General features: G+C 34.1%; 1 protein-coding gene across 6 annotated transcripts in view; it reads right to left on the bottom strand.

The window, feature by feature from the left end:
• The window catches only part of VPS13A (vacuolar protein sorting 13 homolog A), a 233,519-nt gene that overhangs the window by 55,754 nt on the left and 157,991 nt on the right, over window positions 1–19,774 (bottom strand). For all 6 annotated transcript variants that reach the window (XR_004527015.2, XR_002176281.3, XR_012332570.1 and 3 more), the window contains 8 exons: window positions 18,335–18,495; window positions 13,344–13,447; window positions 9,347–9,629; window positions 6,973–7,368; window positions 6,605–6,709; window positions 6,338–6,484; window positions 1,611–1,739; window positions 866–999 (listed from right to left, as the gene is read on the bottom strand). Coding sequence is in view for 3 of the 6 variants with exons in the window: in XM_073806234.1 (XP_073662335.1) it covers window positions 866–999; window positions 1,611–1,739; window positions 6,338–6,484; window positions 6,605–6,709; window positions 6,973–7,368; window positions 9,347–9,629; window positions 13,344–13,447; window positions 18,335–18,495 (1,459 nt within the window). In the remaining 3 variants the exon portion in view is untranslated. The remainder of the gene's footprint in view (window positions 1–865; window positions 1,000–1,610; window positions 1,740–6,337; window positions 6,485–6,604; window positions 6,710–6,972; window positions 7,369–9,346; window positions 9,630–13,343; window positions 13,448–18,334; window positions 18,496–19,774) is intronic.

The raw sequence follows: 19,774 nt of genomic DNA, 5'->3' as shown, positions 1-19,774 counted from the left end.
CAAAGGAAATGAAAACACTAATTCAAAAATTATATGCATGTTCACTGCAGCATTATTTATAATCACCAAGACATGGAAACAACCTAACTGTCCATTGATGAATGAATGAATATAGAAAATGTGGTATATATAAAATGAAATATTATTCAGCCATAAAGAAATCTTGCCATTTGAGACAACATGGATGGACCTTAATGGCATTATGTTAAGTGAAACAAGTCAGAGAAAGACAGATACTGTATCATCTCACTTATATGTGGAATCTAAAAAAAAACAAAAAAAGAAAAAAGAAAACAACCAAAAAAACCAAACACACAGATACAGAGAACAGATTGGCAGTTGCTAGAGGCAGGGTTGGGGTGGATGAAATGAGTGAAGGTGGTCAAAAGGCACAAACTTCCAGTTATAAAATGTATAAATCATGGGGATGCGAGGTACAGCATGGTGACTATAGTTAATAATACTCTACTGTATGTGTGAACGTTGCTAAGAGAGTAAATCTTAAAAGTTCTCATCACAAGAAAAAAAAATCTTAACTGTGTTTGGTGATGGATATTAACTAGACTTATAGTGGTGATGATTTTACAGTATATACAAATATTGAATCATTATGTTGGACACCTGAAACTCATGTTATATGTCAATTATGTTGGAATTTTAAAAAAAGTAAATTATAGATCTCAAGTCAGTTTTAACCCTACATACTTCAGTATACTTTTTTTTTCTTTTAATGAGGACATTGTTTTACATGGCCATAATGCCACTAACGGTGTTTATACTCTTAGGAAATTATCATAAAGTCAATGTCTCATCAGCTAGACTCTGCTAAAATCAGGGGATACTGTATTTGTAATAATCTTCTTACCTTTGCTTATATTGAACAATGTCATTCTTGGTGTGATTTATTAACAGGAATGGAGCTGCTCCATCACGATAATCTGAAAATGCAATAACTGTAGAATGCTCAGCCAAATTAACTTCTGCTATGATACCTCCAAGCTAGCAAAAAGGGAAAGAAAATATTCTCTAATGTGATCATTGTCCAAAGAATATTAACCAATAACATTTAATAATAAAAACTATTCATAACTTAATATATTTTTTGATGATTTGGAAAGTAATTCAGGATTTTATACTGCATTTCTGGAAAACCATGACTCTCAATTATCATATACAGATGGGTCAAATTCAAGATGTGGTATATTGTAGTATTCTAGGCACTTTAACTCAGCAGTCCCCAACGGCGCCGGGGAGGGGGGAATGTTCAGACAGTAACGTGAGCGATGGTTCGGTCAGTAATGTGAGCCATGGGGAGCGGCACATGAAGCTTTGCTCGCTCGCCTGCCACTCACCTCCTGCTGTGCGGCCCGGTTCCTATCAGGCCAAGGACCAGTACCAGTCCATGGCCCCTGGGTTGGGGACCCCTGCTCTAACTTTCCATATAACAGTTAAATTGTTTTATGTCTCTTGCTTCCTTTTAGAACTTTTTCCCTTTGCAAAGAGAAATGTTTGTTCATTTTTGGTGAAACAAACAAAAAAAATCATTTAATAAAAAAAATTAGTAAGTATATATTAGCTTCTCTAACTACACACACAAAAGAATCACTTACCTCATTATCCAGATGCAATAAAATACAACTTTCTTGCTTGTTAAAATGTATCTTTTTGGGAGAGCCTTCACTTCTTTCAACTTGAATAAGAAGTTTATTAGAAGCATCCTCAGGCCAAAAGGGGATACACTAAAACATATATTACATACATTTATTTAAGTAAAACTGATTTCACCATAAAGACCTTTATCACTTTAATAAACCCATCAGAGTAGACTTAAAATAGTCTTAAACCTCTTTCAACACTGCTCTCGTTACTGGACTGCTTAGCTATAAGCTGCTGACTTCAAGATGGGGTGCCACTTGGGGGCACTTTGAACACAAGCAGTAATAGGTAGTAAGTTGAAGAGCTATTGATAGAGTGCTGTGAAGAGGCGTTAGTGTGGTCCAGATCTAGAGATGGATTGAAAAAAAGTAAGTAAACTGAGCCAAGTGATCAGTTTAAAACAGGGGAATGTTCAGTTACTAAAAGTTATAATTGGGCTGTGGGCATCACTTAGTAATTAAGCAGTAGTCAAAGTACACACAAATGTCAAGTCAGGACATATATTAAATCCAGAGTCCTGGAAGTCAAATAAGGATTAAAAAAGCAAAAACAAAAGCAAAAACCAAGAGAAGTATCTAAAGTCTAAAGTTCAGAGTAGAAAACAGGCTCAAAATCTTAAGAAACCACCTGGACATCAGTGATCTGGAAACCAGACTAACAGAATAGGAGACAGTCAATGCACCCAGAAAGAAGACCAGACAACAGGAGCTGGAAACAAAGAAAAGAGCTAAAAGAACAGGAATGGAGAGCCAGCCTTGTCTGTAAACTATTATGTAAATCAGGTCTTAGTGTGATGCGACTCTGACCAGGCTGGTAACTTCACATAATTCAATGAGACTGCTCATGTGCTCATCATGATCATCACCATATGACCTGAGGGCAATGTAGAAGAAGCTAGATGGTTGAGTCAAGTGCCTTAGCTTGATAAAGTCAGTTTTATTCAACCATAAAAAGTAGTTAATGGAACTAGACATGGGACATGGTTAAGGCTATAACAGGCTGAGAAAATTCCCACTTGAGGCTTCTTGCAACCCAGTGGAAACTTATCTGGGAGTCAAAACAGTAGCAATACTAATCCAAGCATATTTCCCAGGAGGAACTGAGAAGACTAAAAACGATGTGCTCTCTGAAAACCCTCAAGCCTTGCTTATTTGTAAGCCTTCCTTACAAATCAACACTGCTAATAATCATAAATATGCATTTTAAGTTAAGGTTCACTACTGTAAGCCAAAATTAAAATGTGAAGATTTTAAATTAGCAAAAGAAATTTATCTTAAGAAAAGCTGAGGGACTTCCCTGGTGGTCCAGTGGGTAAGACTCTGGGCTCCCAATGCAGGGGTCCTGGGTTTGATCCCTAGTTGGGGAACTAGACCCCACATGCATGCCTCAACTAAGAAGTCTGCATGCCACAACTATAAGACCACATGCTGCAACAAAGATCCCACATGCTGCAACTAAGACCCGGCGCAGCCAAAATAAATAAATAAATGTTAAAAAACAAAACAAAACAAAAAACAGAAAAGAGAAAAGCTGAAGTTGGCAACAAAAAGTAAAATAAAAAATAAGTTGTTGTGCATTTGTAATTGCAATTACTGTAAATATAAACTAACTGTTGGAAGACAGAAGCTACAGATTAGGTTTTTAAAAAGAGAAGACCCAATAATCTTATCTGCAATTGACATATAAGGCAAGACATAGAACTACTGTAAATAAAAGTATGGAAAAAAATATACCTAGAAAATATATAGAGTAAAACAAAGCTGCAGTTATAATTTGGCATCTAGATATATAGAGAGCTCTACATCCAACAAACCAAGAATCCACAGACTTAATGAGCACATATGAAACATTTGCCAAAGAAAATCTATACTCATTCAACAAATATTTATTGAGAGTATACTGTGTTTAATCACTGTTCAGAGCCCTCCAATAGCTCTCTCCATTTCACTCAGAGCAAAAGTTAAAATCCTTGTAATTCACAAAGTTTTGTGTCACAAAGTTCTGCATGATTACTCTTTATCACTGTTATGTCTTGTTCTCTTCTAAATACTTTTCCCTCTCCAATAATATCGGCCCCTTTTGCTATCCTTCAACCATGCCAAATATTCTCCCATTTTAGGGCACCTACCCTGGCTGATTCTTTGTCTTTAATGCTCTTTCCCCAGATATCCACACTGCTGAGGGGTCCAGCTCCTGGCTAAAAACCTATATGCAATTTTTCAGGTCAGACCACTGGTAATTACAAAGGCTTTACCTTTATCTGGCAGGTCTCACAGGGCAAAGCTGCCCTCCCCATACCAGACTAGGTGCACAGCCAGCGCACTGCATTCTCAAGAACTCAGCCCCCACTTCTAGCTATGCCCTTACAAATATCTGCATTCCTACTACAGGCATCTTTGTCCAGAGGCCTCTTTACCAGGGCCTTTGGCAGAGGCCTTCCTCAAGAATCTCTGCAACACCTCTTTATCAAGGAGAGAGGCGGAACTTCAAGATGCTTTTTCTCTACTCTGACTTGGTGCTCAGTACTTTTCCATTCCTAGCCCTTCCCCTTTGTTTTCTGCCACCCCCAGTTCCATAAAACAGTAAGAGCTATTTGTTCAGGGCTCCCCTGACAATGACACTACCCTCACTGATCCACCTCACCCCTAACTAACGTTGTTCCATAGGAAAAATGGTACAAGGGGAGGTGGTGCTTTCTTCAGTTTAGCCTCTTACTTATACTACTGCAGTAAGTAATTAAAGTCCTGAGTGTTACTTTCGTTTTAGCTTGTTGTCTTTATCAGCTATTCCTGTACCTGGCATCTCAGCTCCAACTCAGCTGAACTCTTGACAAGTGTACCTCTCACATTTTCTCCAAGTTTGTTCAAATGTGACCTCAGTAAGTCCTATCCTTGACCACCTTATGTAAAATTATAGCCCACTTCTTGCTCATTAGAACTCTTAACACCTCTTAGCCTGTCTTATTTCCTTTTTCCCTATTAGACCTGTCACCTCTAAACATACTATGTATTTTACTAGTTGACTATAGTATTATCCATTTAATGATTTCCCTACACTCCCACTGAAATGTAAACTACACAAGGACAGGTACTTGTGGTTTTGTTAAAAGATGTATCACAAGGCACATAAGGAGTACACACAATAAATATTGTTGAAAGAACAAACAAACAGGCAAACATGAAAAAAGGTACACCTTCTAGAAATGAGAAATGTAATTATTCAAATAAAAAACTCAGTTGGGGCTTCCCTGGTGGCGCAGTGGTTGAGAGTCTGCCTGCCAATGCAGGGGACACGGGTTCGTGCCCCAGTCCAGGAAGATCCCACATGCCGCGGAGCGGCTGCGCCGTGAGCCATGGCCGCTGCGCCTGCGCGTCCGTAGCCTGTGCTCCGCAACAGGAGAGGCCACAACAGTGAGAGGCCCGCATACCGCAAAAAAAAAAAAAAAACTCAGTTGAAGGCTCAAATAGCATATATATATATATATATCTATACTGTATAATATATATAGTAAAAGTGAAAATCTATGAAAATATATATGTAGAATTTATCCAGAATGAAGCAAAGAGTTATACAGATAGAAAATATAAAAAAGATAATAGGATATATGGAAGAAAGAATATGAAGTTCTAGAACAAATCTGATTAAAGACCCAGAAAGAGGAAATGGATGAAGAGGAGAGGTAGTATTTAAAGAGACAATAGCTGCAAATTTTACAGAAGGTATGAAATATATTAATCTACAGGTCTAGGAATAAAGTATCTCAAGCAGGATATATCAAAGCAACCCACATGCAGACAAACAGTAGTATGACTGCAGAACATCAAAGACAGAGAGAAAACTGTGAAGGCAGCTAGAGAAAAAGGAAAGATAACCTCCAGAGAAATGACAGAAGCACAGCAGAATTTTCAACAAAAATGGAAGCCAGAATATAATAAATGCTACAACATGTAGAAAAAAATAGAATTGATTATCAAGAAAAAGTATCATAAAAGAAAGGTGATGATTAAAACTTTTATGGATAAACACAAACTGATGGTATTTACCTCCAAATCAGCTCTAAAGGAAATGCCAAAGGATGGTACATCAAGAAGAATGATTCCAGAAAGATGGTTTCAAAGCAAAAAGGCATAATGAATATAAATAGCAAACACTTCTCTAATAATCCTAACATACTTAAAATAAAATTTCTTGAGAAGTATTCTATTAACCTCAGGCAGTCTTTCAGAAAGCTCTTACCCAGAGACCTAATAGCTACAGATAGAGTAGAATCAAAATTTCATTCCTAAGACACTACTGTCTTCCTAAAATAACTAGCTTAACCTACCCTATACAGGCATCTCTAACAGCTTCCTAAAGAGAATAAATAATTTCCTTCTCTTTGCTGCATTTATACTTTACCCAGTCTTCTACTGCCATATTTAACGACATTTGGTTAGTAATTATTAAATGTCTACCTCTATTATCAAGCAACACATTCCTAGATGACAATGTTCGGATTTTAATAATTAAATTATTTACTTGGTTTATTCTGGTACAAATAAATACTCAAATGTTCATGGAACTGAAACAAAATTGGGAGGTGGGGGTGGAGAGTTAGAACATTACATAGTGATTTCATGTATCAAACTTCAAAGAAAAATGAAAATCTAAAGAGGTACCTTTTTGAAATTCATCTACCCACCTGCTCCAAATCAAGAGAGAGCCATTTATCACTTCCCTCTTCAGCCACTGATATACGATATTTACTTTTGTTTTTAAGCAAAAAAAAGGGTGTAAAGGTGACAATTCTGGTAATGTTAAAACTGCTAAGATCTATAGTGACACCAACCTACAGGAAAAAAAAATAGCAACATTTCAAAAGCTATTCCATTATCATAACATCCTGATAAAAATTAAGTACTCAGTAGAGCTTAAAAAAAGTTTCCTGATGAGCATAAGATGAACTCACTTGATATTCCATTTTCAGGCCCTTACATTTAACAGCTCCGTGACTACCAACAGTATCAATTGAAAACTGATCTGACAATTCACTATCAGTTACCATAAGCTGAACCTAGAAAAAAATATTTCAAATATATTAGTATTTAGGTACCTTTAAAAATTCCTACCTAAGTTGATATATTTTTTGCTTTTTAGCCTAAACTAATATTATACTGTTAATGCACTAAACCCTTCCCAAGACTAAATTTTAACCTTTTTAACCTCAAATATTTCACAAATGTTATTTCTACCTATTTCATAATATTTTATTCTTCTAAACAAACAAAAAGGAGTGATAAGTAGATAAAGAATGAAAGTCAAAAAAACTTCACATACCTTATTGTTATTAAAAAAGTGCTTTGGCTGAAAAGAAAAGAGAACTGGCTTTTTATAATTAGGTGGATGCTTTCGATGAATTCCATCTGCTTTATACTGTAACATTCGACCAGTTTTATTGACCATCCAGTAAGGACTATGAAATGCCATAACTGTCTGGCCAGTATTATAAGTCACATGGATAGCAATATCTAAATCAGTCTTTTCTATTTCTGTAACACAAGTAAAACTGATGAAACTAATATCTTGTTGATTAGGTTTTATATGATATTCACTTTTCCAATCATGATAAAGATAGTCAAGTAATTTTAAATGCAGCCTGGCTTTATCCAACTGTACAGTACAAATCTGGGCTGAATGGCCTTCATGTAGAGTAAAAACTCTATGTTCAGTGCCCTATAATAAAAAAAAAAATACAGTAAATTTTTAATGTTTCAGAATAATACACCAAAATATTCTATTTAATGATTCCAAATGCTATACAAATGATTCTGAAATACCTCTGTCAGAAAAAGAAGACTTATGTTCATGTTCTAACTCTGTCAACTGTATAAATTTCTATAAATTGAGATTTGAGTTACTGTATTTGTAAAATGGTCTAAATGATCTACTTCAAAGGACTATTGTGAAAATAAAATAAAATAATATAGTGTGAAATTCTGCTGGCACTAATGAAGATTATAAAACACTATAATTAGTAAAACAAAAATCTTATCCACTAGTGATTTTAGTTGTAAAAACTACAAAATAATGAAAAATGTATGTAATCCAAAATAAGCAATCCCTACTAACTCCCATTTTTGATTTTTAACAAACTCTCATAACCCATTTCCAATCACTGTTTATACTGAATCTTACGTAGCTTTCAAAACTGTTCATTTCTCTCCACTCACACTTGCATTACCTTAGTTCATGTCACTGTAACCTCTCCCTTTAAGAGTCTCCTAACTGCTCTTATCTCCTCTAAGCCCTTTTCCACACCGCAGCTAAACTGTCTTTCTAAAAAGTGATCATATCCTTTGGAAACTAGCAAACAGAATGTGATCCCTAAAAGCATCAAGTTAAAAGTTCTATTAAAATGCAACATAGATAGACATTCCATCTGGGTATTTCACCTGTTTTTCCAGCAACTCTAATCTGGTTCCCTCCTGTTATAACATGGGAATCTCTTCACCTTAAGATTTTAAATTACTTAAAGCAAAAACAAGGTAAGCTATCAATACTTGACATGTTCCACAAAATAGAAGAGTAGTGCTGGTGGTGCTAGAGAGGTAAATAAATGGGAACCATATGCCTGTCAGGCACTGTGCTAAGTCCTTTACAAACATTATTTAATTTGATTTCACCATATCCCAATCATGAAAGTTTTATTACTATCCCCCTTTTATAGGCTTGGACAAATGATTTAGAAATTAGCTTACCTAAAGACATAGCACTAGTAAGCGATAGAGGTAGGATTCAATCTCAAATCTATCTGACAGCAAAGTGTAAATTCTTAACCACTATGTTATCTGTCAACCATATGGAAAACAGATATTCTTAAACCATAGATGTGTTCACTCCCCCACTCCAAAAAAAATTTAACAGAAAAGTGTAAACAGAGTAAATCCCAATAATTAATAATTAAAAGACTGCAATAAAACAAATAATATACTACAATGAAGAACTACTTTCTTATATTTGACAAGCAATGGCAAATGGAATATTTACTTAAAATCCTAAGATGGAGAGATTCCTGTTACAGCAACAGGAAGGAATCAGATGTAATACCTTAAAACAAAGAGTATTTAAAAGAAAAAGCATCTTTATAGGGCATAAAATCCTTTTAGAAAACTAGCACAAGAATAATACAATGTAGCAAGTTTTAAGTCTAGTACTATCATTTTAATACTAATTCTCATACATGTTTGAAAAGTTAGTATCCATCTTTTAAATATACATGAAATATACATGCATGGAAAAGACTGAAAAATATATATTTTAGAACTGAAATGATAACTTCATCAGAAGTGCTACCTTCAGATAATGTGATTATAGACAATCTTAATAATCTTTATTTTCTAAAATTTTCTACAGGAATATCTATTACTTTCATAAATGATTTTTAAAATGGCATATCATATTTGTGTGTATGAATTATATTCAACTTAGTAACCAGATTCCTAAGGTAAATCAGTGGAAAAAAATTTTTTTAGTCTTCTTTCATATAACATGACTGAAACATTTCTTTTCCATTTGAAGAATATCTGTACTGTCTATTCACCAGTACTATAATTTTTATTAGAATTTTAAAACATTGTTTTATTGTTCATAACTTTAAATAACTAAAGCTACAAAATCAAAGACAGGAGGGCATTAAAAAATTCCAGAATACCTCTATATAATAAGCAATTTTGTAAGGAAGAAGATTTCGGAGTAGAATAGGTGGCCACAAATGCATTATATATGGTAAGTCCCAACCATCTTCTGAATACACTGACACAGATGTCAAATTATCTTTTTCTGGGACAATATTAATGATAAATGGCTTCTTGGAAGGGTTTATAGATCTACATTGCTTCTTGAGAAAAGTGCCATCATTTTTTATAATTTCTTCAAAATCAATTCCTTCACACATTTGATAGTCCTCATCTTCTGGCTTCAGGGAAAGGAGTGATCTACATAAAAGATTAAAAAATACATTTTAAAATGCTTTAAAAGAAAATACATGTTTAATTGTTTGATTACAGCTTTAGAACAATGAAATTATCTCCCTCCATACTATTGTAATAAATTTTTATATTTTCACATTCTTCTTAGAGATAGGTAAGATAGACATACAGATACCAATTTCCATCTTAACTTTCTGGAAACCAATCAAGTTATTTGGCTTCCAAGAGAAGAATATTTTTCTTACAAACTTGCTGTCTTAGAAGTATGTTTACAAGATAATAACTGGTTTCTCACAGAAAATACGTAATCATACCCGTCATATATGCAAAACACACACATACAGCTGTGACTTAAACACTTAACTTAAAGAAGTTGGCTTTCCTGGAATATGCGGTCCCAAGTACATACCATGATTGAGTTTGTGAAGCAAAAATATATTTCTACTGAAAAATTAATCACCGGGTATTCAAGGTTAATCAAATGAAAGCTTTCAATAGATACTTAGCTTTACAGAAATGTTGAGCATAGTTGCAGAAGTGGTTGTAAGAAGACAGTAATAAAATTATTAGGTGTCACATATGATTAATCCTTATATTTAAAAATCACATTCTTTGTTTACATTGCAAATGTACTTTGGGTTTAATAATTTTTTTAAACCTAAGGTGTGTCCAAGTATAAACACTTAAGTATTTTTATACTTGTAAAACTAATTACCTATAATTGTGACACTATCCCTTACTGTGTGACAAGTGTCAATACTATCTCTAGCTGTGATTGTTTTCTTAAGCTCTAGTCCCCAAAATTTTAAATATCTACTACATATTTCTGTAATGATGTCGGATGGTGCCTTAAATTGCTAAATTGAACTCTGAACCCTCCACACCCACTTCTCTGTGTGTCCTTTTTTCAGGAACTTCCAGCTATTGGCACTCTGGACTATAAAATAATATTAACTCTTCCTTATTCCCCCCTTACATACATAGATATAGTTACCTGTAAAATCAGTTATCAGATTTAGCCTATTTTACTTCTACATTCTCTCTGAAATTTCTTTTTTTTTCCATCAAGACATTTATTGGACTATTATTTACCAATGAGAAGGTAAAACTGAAAATGAACAAATGAGTAAGTCATTCTTTACTCTTAAGGAGATACCAATCACATGGGAAATGTAATGTTAAAAGATAACTACTGCACTGTGATCGGTACCCCCCCTCAAAAAAAACCCAGATGTATACTGAAGACTAAGGGCATGAAGAGTGTGGTTAACTCTTTCTAGACTGGCTGCAGAGTGTTTTCCAGAGGTCACAATTTTCCCCAAAAGCTTTGTTTCTGAAGGGTAGAGCTGAACTAGAGACATATGCAAGGTTAAAGGAAAGTTTAAGAAATGAATGAAGAGAAAACATGAGAGACAGATGATCAATGGCAAGAGGTTTTGAGTGAGAAGAGCTGATGCATTAAATGGTCTTAAAACAGAAGAACACCAAATGGTCTGAGAGAGGAAGAAAGAAATAGATATTAAAGATGAAGATAAAATTTATATAAATGGGGCAAGACAATGAGCGAGCAACTATCCCAATGTGGACTTAACCTTTCAAATTTCATATTCCAACATGCACACTACATTCCAGGCAAACCCCTAGTCTTTTATAGACCTGTACAAATCCTGTGCATTCATGCCTCCTTATCTTTGTTATGCAATTCCTTCCATTTAAGATTGCCCTTCCCCACTAATCTCCACATTATTATATTTTAACTACAATTCATGTACGTCTCTCAGGAGTTAATCATTAATCCCTTCTTTCCTTTTCATAGTTTTCTGCAACTAAAACTTTTTCTGTGATTCTCAACAACCCATTGTTTTCTACTTTCTGTACCTATATATCAATCTCTCAAGCAGAATAGCCATGCCAATTCCTCTTGGCATCCTACAGTAGTGCCTTCCACACAACAAAACACTTGGTAAATACTTGTTAAATGAATTAAACTTAAGAATAAGTATACCTAAATTCTACAGAATGATATCCATTTGTTAATTTAAGACCTCACATCTTAAATATGAGTATCTATATCTAAGCATTAGATTAGAAGAATATCTAATGTGAAATCCAAGCTAGTCAGTCATTAATAATTCTAATTAAGATAGATTAACTTTCATGTAACAAATATTTAGCCTTGAACAAAAAAGTGTAAAGATACTCTAATGGCCTAACTTTTCTCTTCTATGGACAGAAACACAAAATATATAGTAATATTTACTAAAAATAAAGCAGAGTGTCATTAACTTTTATTATCCAAGGACAAAATGGATTTCCTCACAGAAACTTTTGAACATATCTTACATGCTACTTTTTAATCTACTCTTATAACCCACCCCAAATCCTCTCTAGAACAAGGTCAGATACTATAAACAACTATTTTGTGGTTGTTCTCTAGACAACATAACTCTTTCCCTCAGCAAGTCTGAACTAAGCAATAAAACTCATTAGAGTTAGAAGGTCTAGGCAATAAAACACTCATTAAGGTGAGCAGGTCTACTCTCGGAAAATATGTGCCTAAAACTGCTAGGCTGTCTTCTAAGCATTAGGGACCCAATCTTGAACTCCTACGTATGGGGCAGAATAAATAGAGGTAAGGAATATTTTAGCACTGCTTGTAATTTTGCCTCCATCCTTTTGTAGCATAGGTCTAAAGGTCCATGTCTAGAGTGTGTTGTGAAATGGTACTTAGCAAGCTATGATGCTTATTCTGAGGAAGTTTTTATTCTCCAAGAGAGCTTAATCTCCCTAAAAGAGATTATCTTCAATTCCAGATTAAATATCCTAAATAATAATAATACTTGTTTGTAATATTAAGCCTATGATTAAGAAACTAGCCCATCATTAGTACTGTTACAATTTTAATAGTCCTTTCTTAATACATAAAAGATTTTATATGTACTATACAGCTGACCCTTGAACAACACGGGTTTGAACTACACGGGTCCATTCATAAGCAGACATTTTTCAGCAAATAAAGTACTTGATGACTAGCAGTTGGTTGAATCCATGGATGTGGAAATAGAGGTGTGGAGGACGGACTATGGCACTTGAGCACCCAAGGATTCTGGTATCTGCAGTGGGTCCTGGAAACAATCCTCTATGGATACTGAGGGACAACTGAATGTATATTTTTGACTACATGGGCGTCAGCACCTCTAACCCACATGTTGTTGAAGGATCAACTGTCTACCTCTATTTACATTACAATTCTATCAATGAACAATTAATAGATAAATATGTAGATTAAAAGATAAAATATTTTACATTTTCTAAAGAAATTTCTTAAAAATTCTATCATAAAACCCTAGAAAAGTAAAAATCACTTCATAATAGTGTAAATAAATCTAGAAGCCACCACTCATGCTCAGTAAGAAATTTTTAAAAAATCATAAATATATACGACTATGGCCATGATAGTTATATTGCAAGCATGTAATTTATATTTACTAGTGAAAGCATAGATAATTTATAGGATATACATTATATACATTAAGTTAAATAGTATTTCTTTAAAAAAATCTTCTAAGAGTGCCGAAACTTAAATAAGTTAGATGAGATATTAACAAGATAAATTTGATCATGGTTTGATAACTTAAAGACAGATATCACTACTAAATCAGAAACTAAAAAGTGTATAAGAGACCTTAGGGCAAACAAAAGGATAAAGAAAAAAATCACCGGTAAGATGCTAATGGTATGTTAAATTCACTTCCAGGTGAAGCCGTTCCCAATAAGGTGTCCCCTCCATAAACATAAAGTGGTATTGAAAAATGATTTCTAATCTGGGAAAGAAAAGTAACATTTAGTATCATTAATCTAAGAATCTAAAGACATTTAAAAAATATTCCATCTAAATATCCCAGCAAAGGAATTATCAGGCAATATTTATCTTGCTCATATAAATTAGAAAAAAAAATCCAAACATGCAATTATCTTTGCTAAAAATTACAAGGAAAGTTTCTAGTTTTAGAGAAAAAGAATCTCAAAAACAAAACTTTAAAAATCTTAGAAGAAAATAACATCTTCTTGAACTTGATATAAGGAATAACTTTTCGTTTAGACAAAAATAGTAGAAAAAATTAATAGGAAAAATATTATATCCAAGTTTTAGATGTCTATATGATAAAAGTGAAAACCAAGCCACTGGCTGGCAAATGTCTACCTTTTTACATCACTGTTGTATGCTACTCATTGAATCAAAGAGTGTGTAGGGAATAGCTCACCCACTGAGTAGCATACAACAGTGATGTAAAAGATTAACATTATTTTGATTAACACACATTATGAGATAAACCTCCGTTTATATTTATCTTTGGGATAGACAAAAACAAACTGGTTAGTAACACCATTTTCTTGTATTCTTTCTATATCTTACTAAAATCTTTATATTTTAAAAATCATACCAAAATATAAAACATACTGAGTGCAAACTAAGAACTGATAAATATATAAACTTAACTACACTATATTTTATTTCTAGATAAACTGCTCTACCAATTTAAAAGAAGAGACATATATTTTCATTTCTATGAAAGTACCTATAAGAAATTTAACATTAATGTTTTACTATTTAATAAAATTCAAAAGTAATCTACGATAATGACGCAGCCCAATTGTCATCTTTTATTTTATTTTATTTTTTTTTAGCGGTATGCAGGCGTCTCACTGTTGTGGCCTCTCCCGTTGCGGAGCACAGGCTCCGGACGCGGAGGCTCAGCGGCCATGGCTCATGAGCAGCCGCTCCGCGGCATGTGGGATCTTCCCGGACCGGGGCACGAACCCATGTCCCCTGCATCAGCAGGCGGACTCTCAACCACTGTGCCACCAGGGAAGCCCTGTCATCTTTTAATACAGTTCATCATAAATCAAAAATGAAAGAGAAGGAACCTCTGTTTTCAGCCCTGATGGAAAAATAGAGACCAGATATAACTTCCCAATATAAACAACCAAAACACCAGGGAAAAAAAAATACACATGAAGTAATGGACAAAAAGGTGGCACGGGAAGGAAAGAAAGAAAGGAAAGGAAAGGAAAGGAGGGAGGGAGGGAAAGAAAGAAGGAAAGAAAGGGGGAGAGGAAGGGAAGAGAAGGGAAGGGAGGGAGGGCTAGAGAGAGAGAAAGAGGGAGAGAAAAGAAAGAAAGGGGGGGAGAGAGGGAGGGGGGAGAGAGAAGGGGAGGGGAGAGAGAGAGAGAGAGAGGAAGGAAGGAAGGAAGGAAGGAAGGAAGGAAGGAAGGAAGGAAGGAAGGAAGGAAGAAAGAAAACTCCACCAAGATAAGCCCTAAGATTGTCACCTCATCTTACTACCTGGAGAGTTTCTGGATTACTGTGTGGAGAAGGAGAAGTCAAACAGAGCCCAGTCTGAGTTGAAGAGATAGATATTAGAATGTGGGAAAGCCAATGAGGCTTACTCTAACAGCACATTACATGAGAGAGAAGACAGCTGCATGGAGAGGTGAGAGTTACAGAGAGGTAACTCCTGAGACTTTAAGAGTGCCCCCTGTTCCAAAGACTTCAGTACAGTACCGTCTGGCACATGCACATCAGTACACTGTCTAAGGCTCAGTAAAGATCCATCTGAAAGCCGCAGGCAGAACAATCTCTGGTGCTGACACACAGTTCCTTTTCTAACCAACCAAAGTGGTAAAATCTTGTTTAGTACAAAGGGTATTGGTTACAGTGCTTTACTAGTGGGGCAAAATTAACCCTAGGCTACGGGCTGCTTGAGTCTCACCTAAGAAGTTTTAAAACAAGCAATGAAAGGATCACTTTCCAACTAACATAACTGTGTTGGAGAATTAAGTTCAAGAATACATAAAGGGGTACAAATACATCTAAAGCACCTGATGAGGTAAAATTCACAATTTTAAGCAACTGGTAAAAAAATTACTGGACACACAAAAAGAATTTTAAAATGACCCATTAAAAAATGAATAAAATGAAACAAATCAGAAATGAAACACATGACAGAATTAGTAGACAAGGATATTAAAACATTTATATAACTATACTTGATATGTTCAAAAGTTAGGGGAAAGCTGAGGATATATAAAAAGACATGGAAAATGTAAATAAAAATGCAAGTTGAACTTCTAGACATAAAAATACATTGGATGAGATTAAGAACAGATTAGACATTGAAAAGTGAACTTAAAGACGTAATAATAGAAACTATTGAAACAGAAACATGGGGGTCAGGGGAAGCTGAAAGAAAAAGTGAACAGAGCATCAGACAGCATAAGTTTAAACACTCTAATATATACCTACTTGAAGAAGAGAAGAGAGGGGGAAGACAGAAAAAAATATTTGAAGAAACAATGGCAACATTGTTTTCTAAAGTTGATGAAAACTATAAATCCACAGAGTCAAGAAGCTTAAAAGACTCAAGTACAAGAAACATGTAGGATTCATCTCAACCAAATTTCTTAAAACCAGCAATAAAGGGAAGAAACTTAAAAGTATATAAAAATAAAATCACACATTTCATAGAACGAAGGTTAAGAATAACAGCAGACTCTGGTCAGAAACAATGTAATAGAGTTGATAGTGAAATTACATCCTAAAAGTATGGAAAAAATAACTGTCAATCTAAATTTCTACACCCTGTGAAAAGAAAGGTGAAGTAAAAGCAAAAATAGTTCACTGACAAATTTCATTAAAGACAAAATTACTAGAAGAGCTCACTCAAGAAGTGACAGATAATATGAATAGCCCTTAAAGTGAAACTGTCGTTTAAAAACTTAAGAAAAACATTACAAGAAAACTCTATACCAACACCCCTCATGAACATAAATGCAAAAATTATAAATGTGAATTTAGCAAATCAATCCAACAATATATTAAAAGGTTAATACTTCAAAACCAAATGAGGTTTATCCTGGGAATGCAAGGTTCATTTAACATTTAAAAGTCAATCATTATTTAATATAATAATTAAAAATCAATGTAATTCATCATATTAACAATTTTTTTAAAAGATCCTCTCGATAAACAGAGAAAATCATTTGACAAAATGCAACATTCATTTCTGATTTAAAAACTCTCAGTAAACTACGAACAGAGGGATCATGAACAACAACAACAAAAAAAACAACTCAAAATATACTAAATGGTCAAAGACTGAATACTTTTCCCCTAAGATTGAGAACAAGATAAAAACATCCACTTTCATAATTTCTATTCAAATTGTACTGGAGATTCTATCCAGTGCAATAAACGAGAAAAGAAAATAGGGCTTCCCTGGTGGCGCAGTGGTTGAGAGTTCGCCTGCCGATGCAGGGGACATGGGTTCGTGCCCCGGTCTGGGAAGATCCCACATGCCGCGGAGCGGCTGGGCCTGTGAGCCATGGCTGCTGAGCCTGCGCGTCTGGAGCCTGTGCTCTGCAACGGGAGAGGCCACAGCAGTGAGAGGCCCACGTACCGCAAAAAAAAAAAAAAAAAGACAATAAACATCAGATTGGAAAGGAAGAAGTAAAAATATTTTTATCTGCAGACATCATAACTATCTCTATCTATAAAAAAGCTACTAGAATAAATATATCTAGTAAGGTTGCATAATACCAGTTAATACAAAAACCAAATGTATTTCTACTAGCAAGAAAAAATCAAAAATTAATATTAAAAATGCCAACTTAATCAAAATTTCTAAATAAAAATTGAAAACTTGAAGTCTAAAATTTAAATGGAAATGGAAAGGACTTAGGCTAGCCAAAACAACTTTAAAAAAGAACAAAGTGGTACAACTTGTACTACCTGATTTCAAGACTGAGGATAAAGTAGTAATCAAGACACTGTGGTACTGACATAAATAGATCAATGAAACAGATTAGAGACCTCAGACATAAACACACACAGATATGGAGATATGGTCAATTTATTTTTGACAAAAGTGTCAAGGCAATTTAATGGAAAAAGGATAATCCTGGTCAGAACAAATGAATAGACAAGCGGAAGAAAATGAACCTCAACCCTCACTTTATAGCATATACAAAAATTCATTAAAAATGGTATGTGGTATATACATAGAACAGATTACTACTCAACAACATGTAACTGCATGCAACAACATTAATACACAAAAGTTGACACATACAAAATTATCCTGAGTGAAAGAAGCCAGACTCCATTCTGTACTTCATTCATTTACGTAAAATTCTATATTGTGTAACTAACGCACCACAAGAACATATAAGTGGATGCATGGGAATGGGGAGACAGGGGATGAGGAAACTTTTTGGGGTGATAAGTATGTTTATTACTTTGATTGCGATGAAGGTTCATATGTGTATTTTTTGTCAAAATTCATCAACTTTAAATATATGCAGTTTATTGTACATCAATTTTACCTCAATAAAGGTGTACAAATTTCTCTCACTGTATTCTCTAATTGAAACGAAAGAATAAATACATACTACAAAGAGCTAAAACAAAATATTGACTTTTTTGGTTTTTGCTTTTTTACAAAATAATATTCCAAAAACATTTACAAAATATTCCTACAACTGCTTGTATTACAGTAGTATAATTACTGATAATGATTATTCTTTTTGCTATTAGCTATATTTCTATTACAGTTTGTATTCTTTTGGTAGTAATTTGCTTTAGTTTTTTTTTTTAATTAGCATACAAATATACACAATATGACCTCACAAAAAAATGAATCATTCCGTACCTGCACTGGGGAGCGAATTGTTACCTTCTTACTTCCTTCCACTGCATCAATTTGACAAACAATAGATCTTTCAACTCCAGACTCTCTGTGTCTTACAGTGTACAGTCGTTGTCCCACTTTTGTTAAAGGGATTTTATCAGCAGTAGAGTGGTTAGCTGGTGCTAAATTAAATATACATGTTTGAAAGTTTTTATTATAATTCATCATATATTAATTTTAAGTAGACATTTTAAACCAGAAATATCAGATGATTTCTTAAACTTATGAATAATTATCACTGAAAGCTACACAAAGGGATATTTTAAGAATCCACAATACATACCTACATCATTCATTTAAAACCTTCAAAGCATTTTACCAAAAAAAGTTTTTAATTGAAAAAGAAATCTCATTCAGTAGTTTAACCTAAGACAACAACATAACCTTTTAAAAATAACTGACTGATGAGAGAAATTACTAGAAAATACAAGAACACTGTTCTCTGGTTTGCTGTCATAATAACCAGAGCCTAATACATTCAGGCAGTCATTGGCAACTACCAAGTAGCTGCAATTTTTCAGTTTTTAAGTTTTTCCACCAACCTGTGACACTTTGTGATATCTAAGGTTTGATTAAAATTTTACAGTTTTATCTAATATATATATATACATATATTGTATTGGGGTGAATTATCTATTTATATAACCTTCTTCCCTACTATCCCATAAGAATGTCAGCTTAAAAACAAACAGAGGTAAAACTGATGAGAATAATTCATGGACAATGCTGGGACAACATCTGAAACCTAGCCACTGTTATGAATCATTTCCTGACCAGGAAAAAGTATTAGCTATCAGTTTTAGTACCCCTCCTCCATGTCTAATTAACCTTTCTAATATCCTCCCTTCCATAACTACTTAAATGTCAGAGTGTCAGAAAGTGGTGTCAGTGAGGCTTTGGGACTATTTAATATTTAACTTCACAATGACTATATACTATGATAATTTAAAAATGTATTTACTTTCACCTCTCATGAAAATGAAAAACTTCTGGGAAACATAAAGGACAAAGGAAAAAAACCTCTACCTCAATAGGCAGAACACAAAAACCATTTACAAACCCCAAAACCATTACCCTGTGCCATTTCATGAATTCAAACCTTATTCTGAATTCGTTCAGTTGCAAAACTGGTGCAATTCTACTGAGTTATACTAAAAGTGATTAAAACAACCACCTATAGCTAAGTCTGTAAATGCTGACTGAGGATGAGATTTAATAATTTTCCTCTCCAAAACATAAAGTAGTAAATTACCACACTCTAAATAAAGCAGTGGCCAAAGAAAGTCAGAATTTGAAATACAAAGATAAAGTGACAACAGCAAGCAAAGCCCTGCAAAGGAAATAATGAAATTTGCAAAATATTAGAAAGGAGATTAAAAAACCTGTGAGATACCACAAATG

Source organism: Tursiops truncatus, chromosome 6, assembly GCF_011762595.2.
Source record: "Tursiops truncatus isolate mTurTru1 chromosome 6, mTurTru1.mat.Y, whole genome shotgun sequence".
NCBI classification, from domain to species: Eukaryota; Metazoa; Chordata; class Mammalia; order Artiodactyla; family Delphinidae; genus Tursiops; species Tursiops truncatus.
This window is presented reverse-complemented; position numbering and strand designations above follow the sequence as displayed.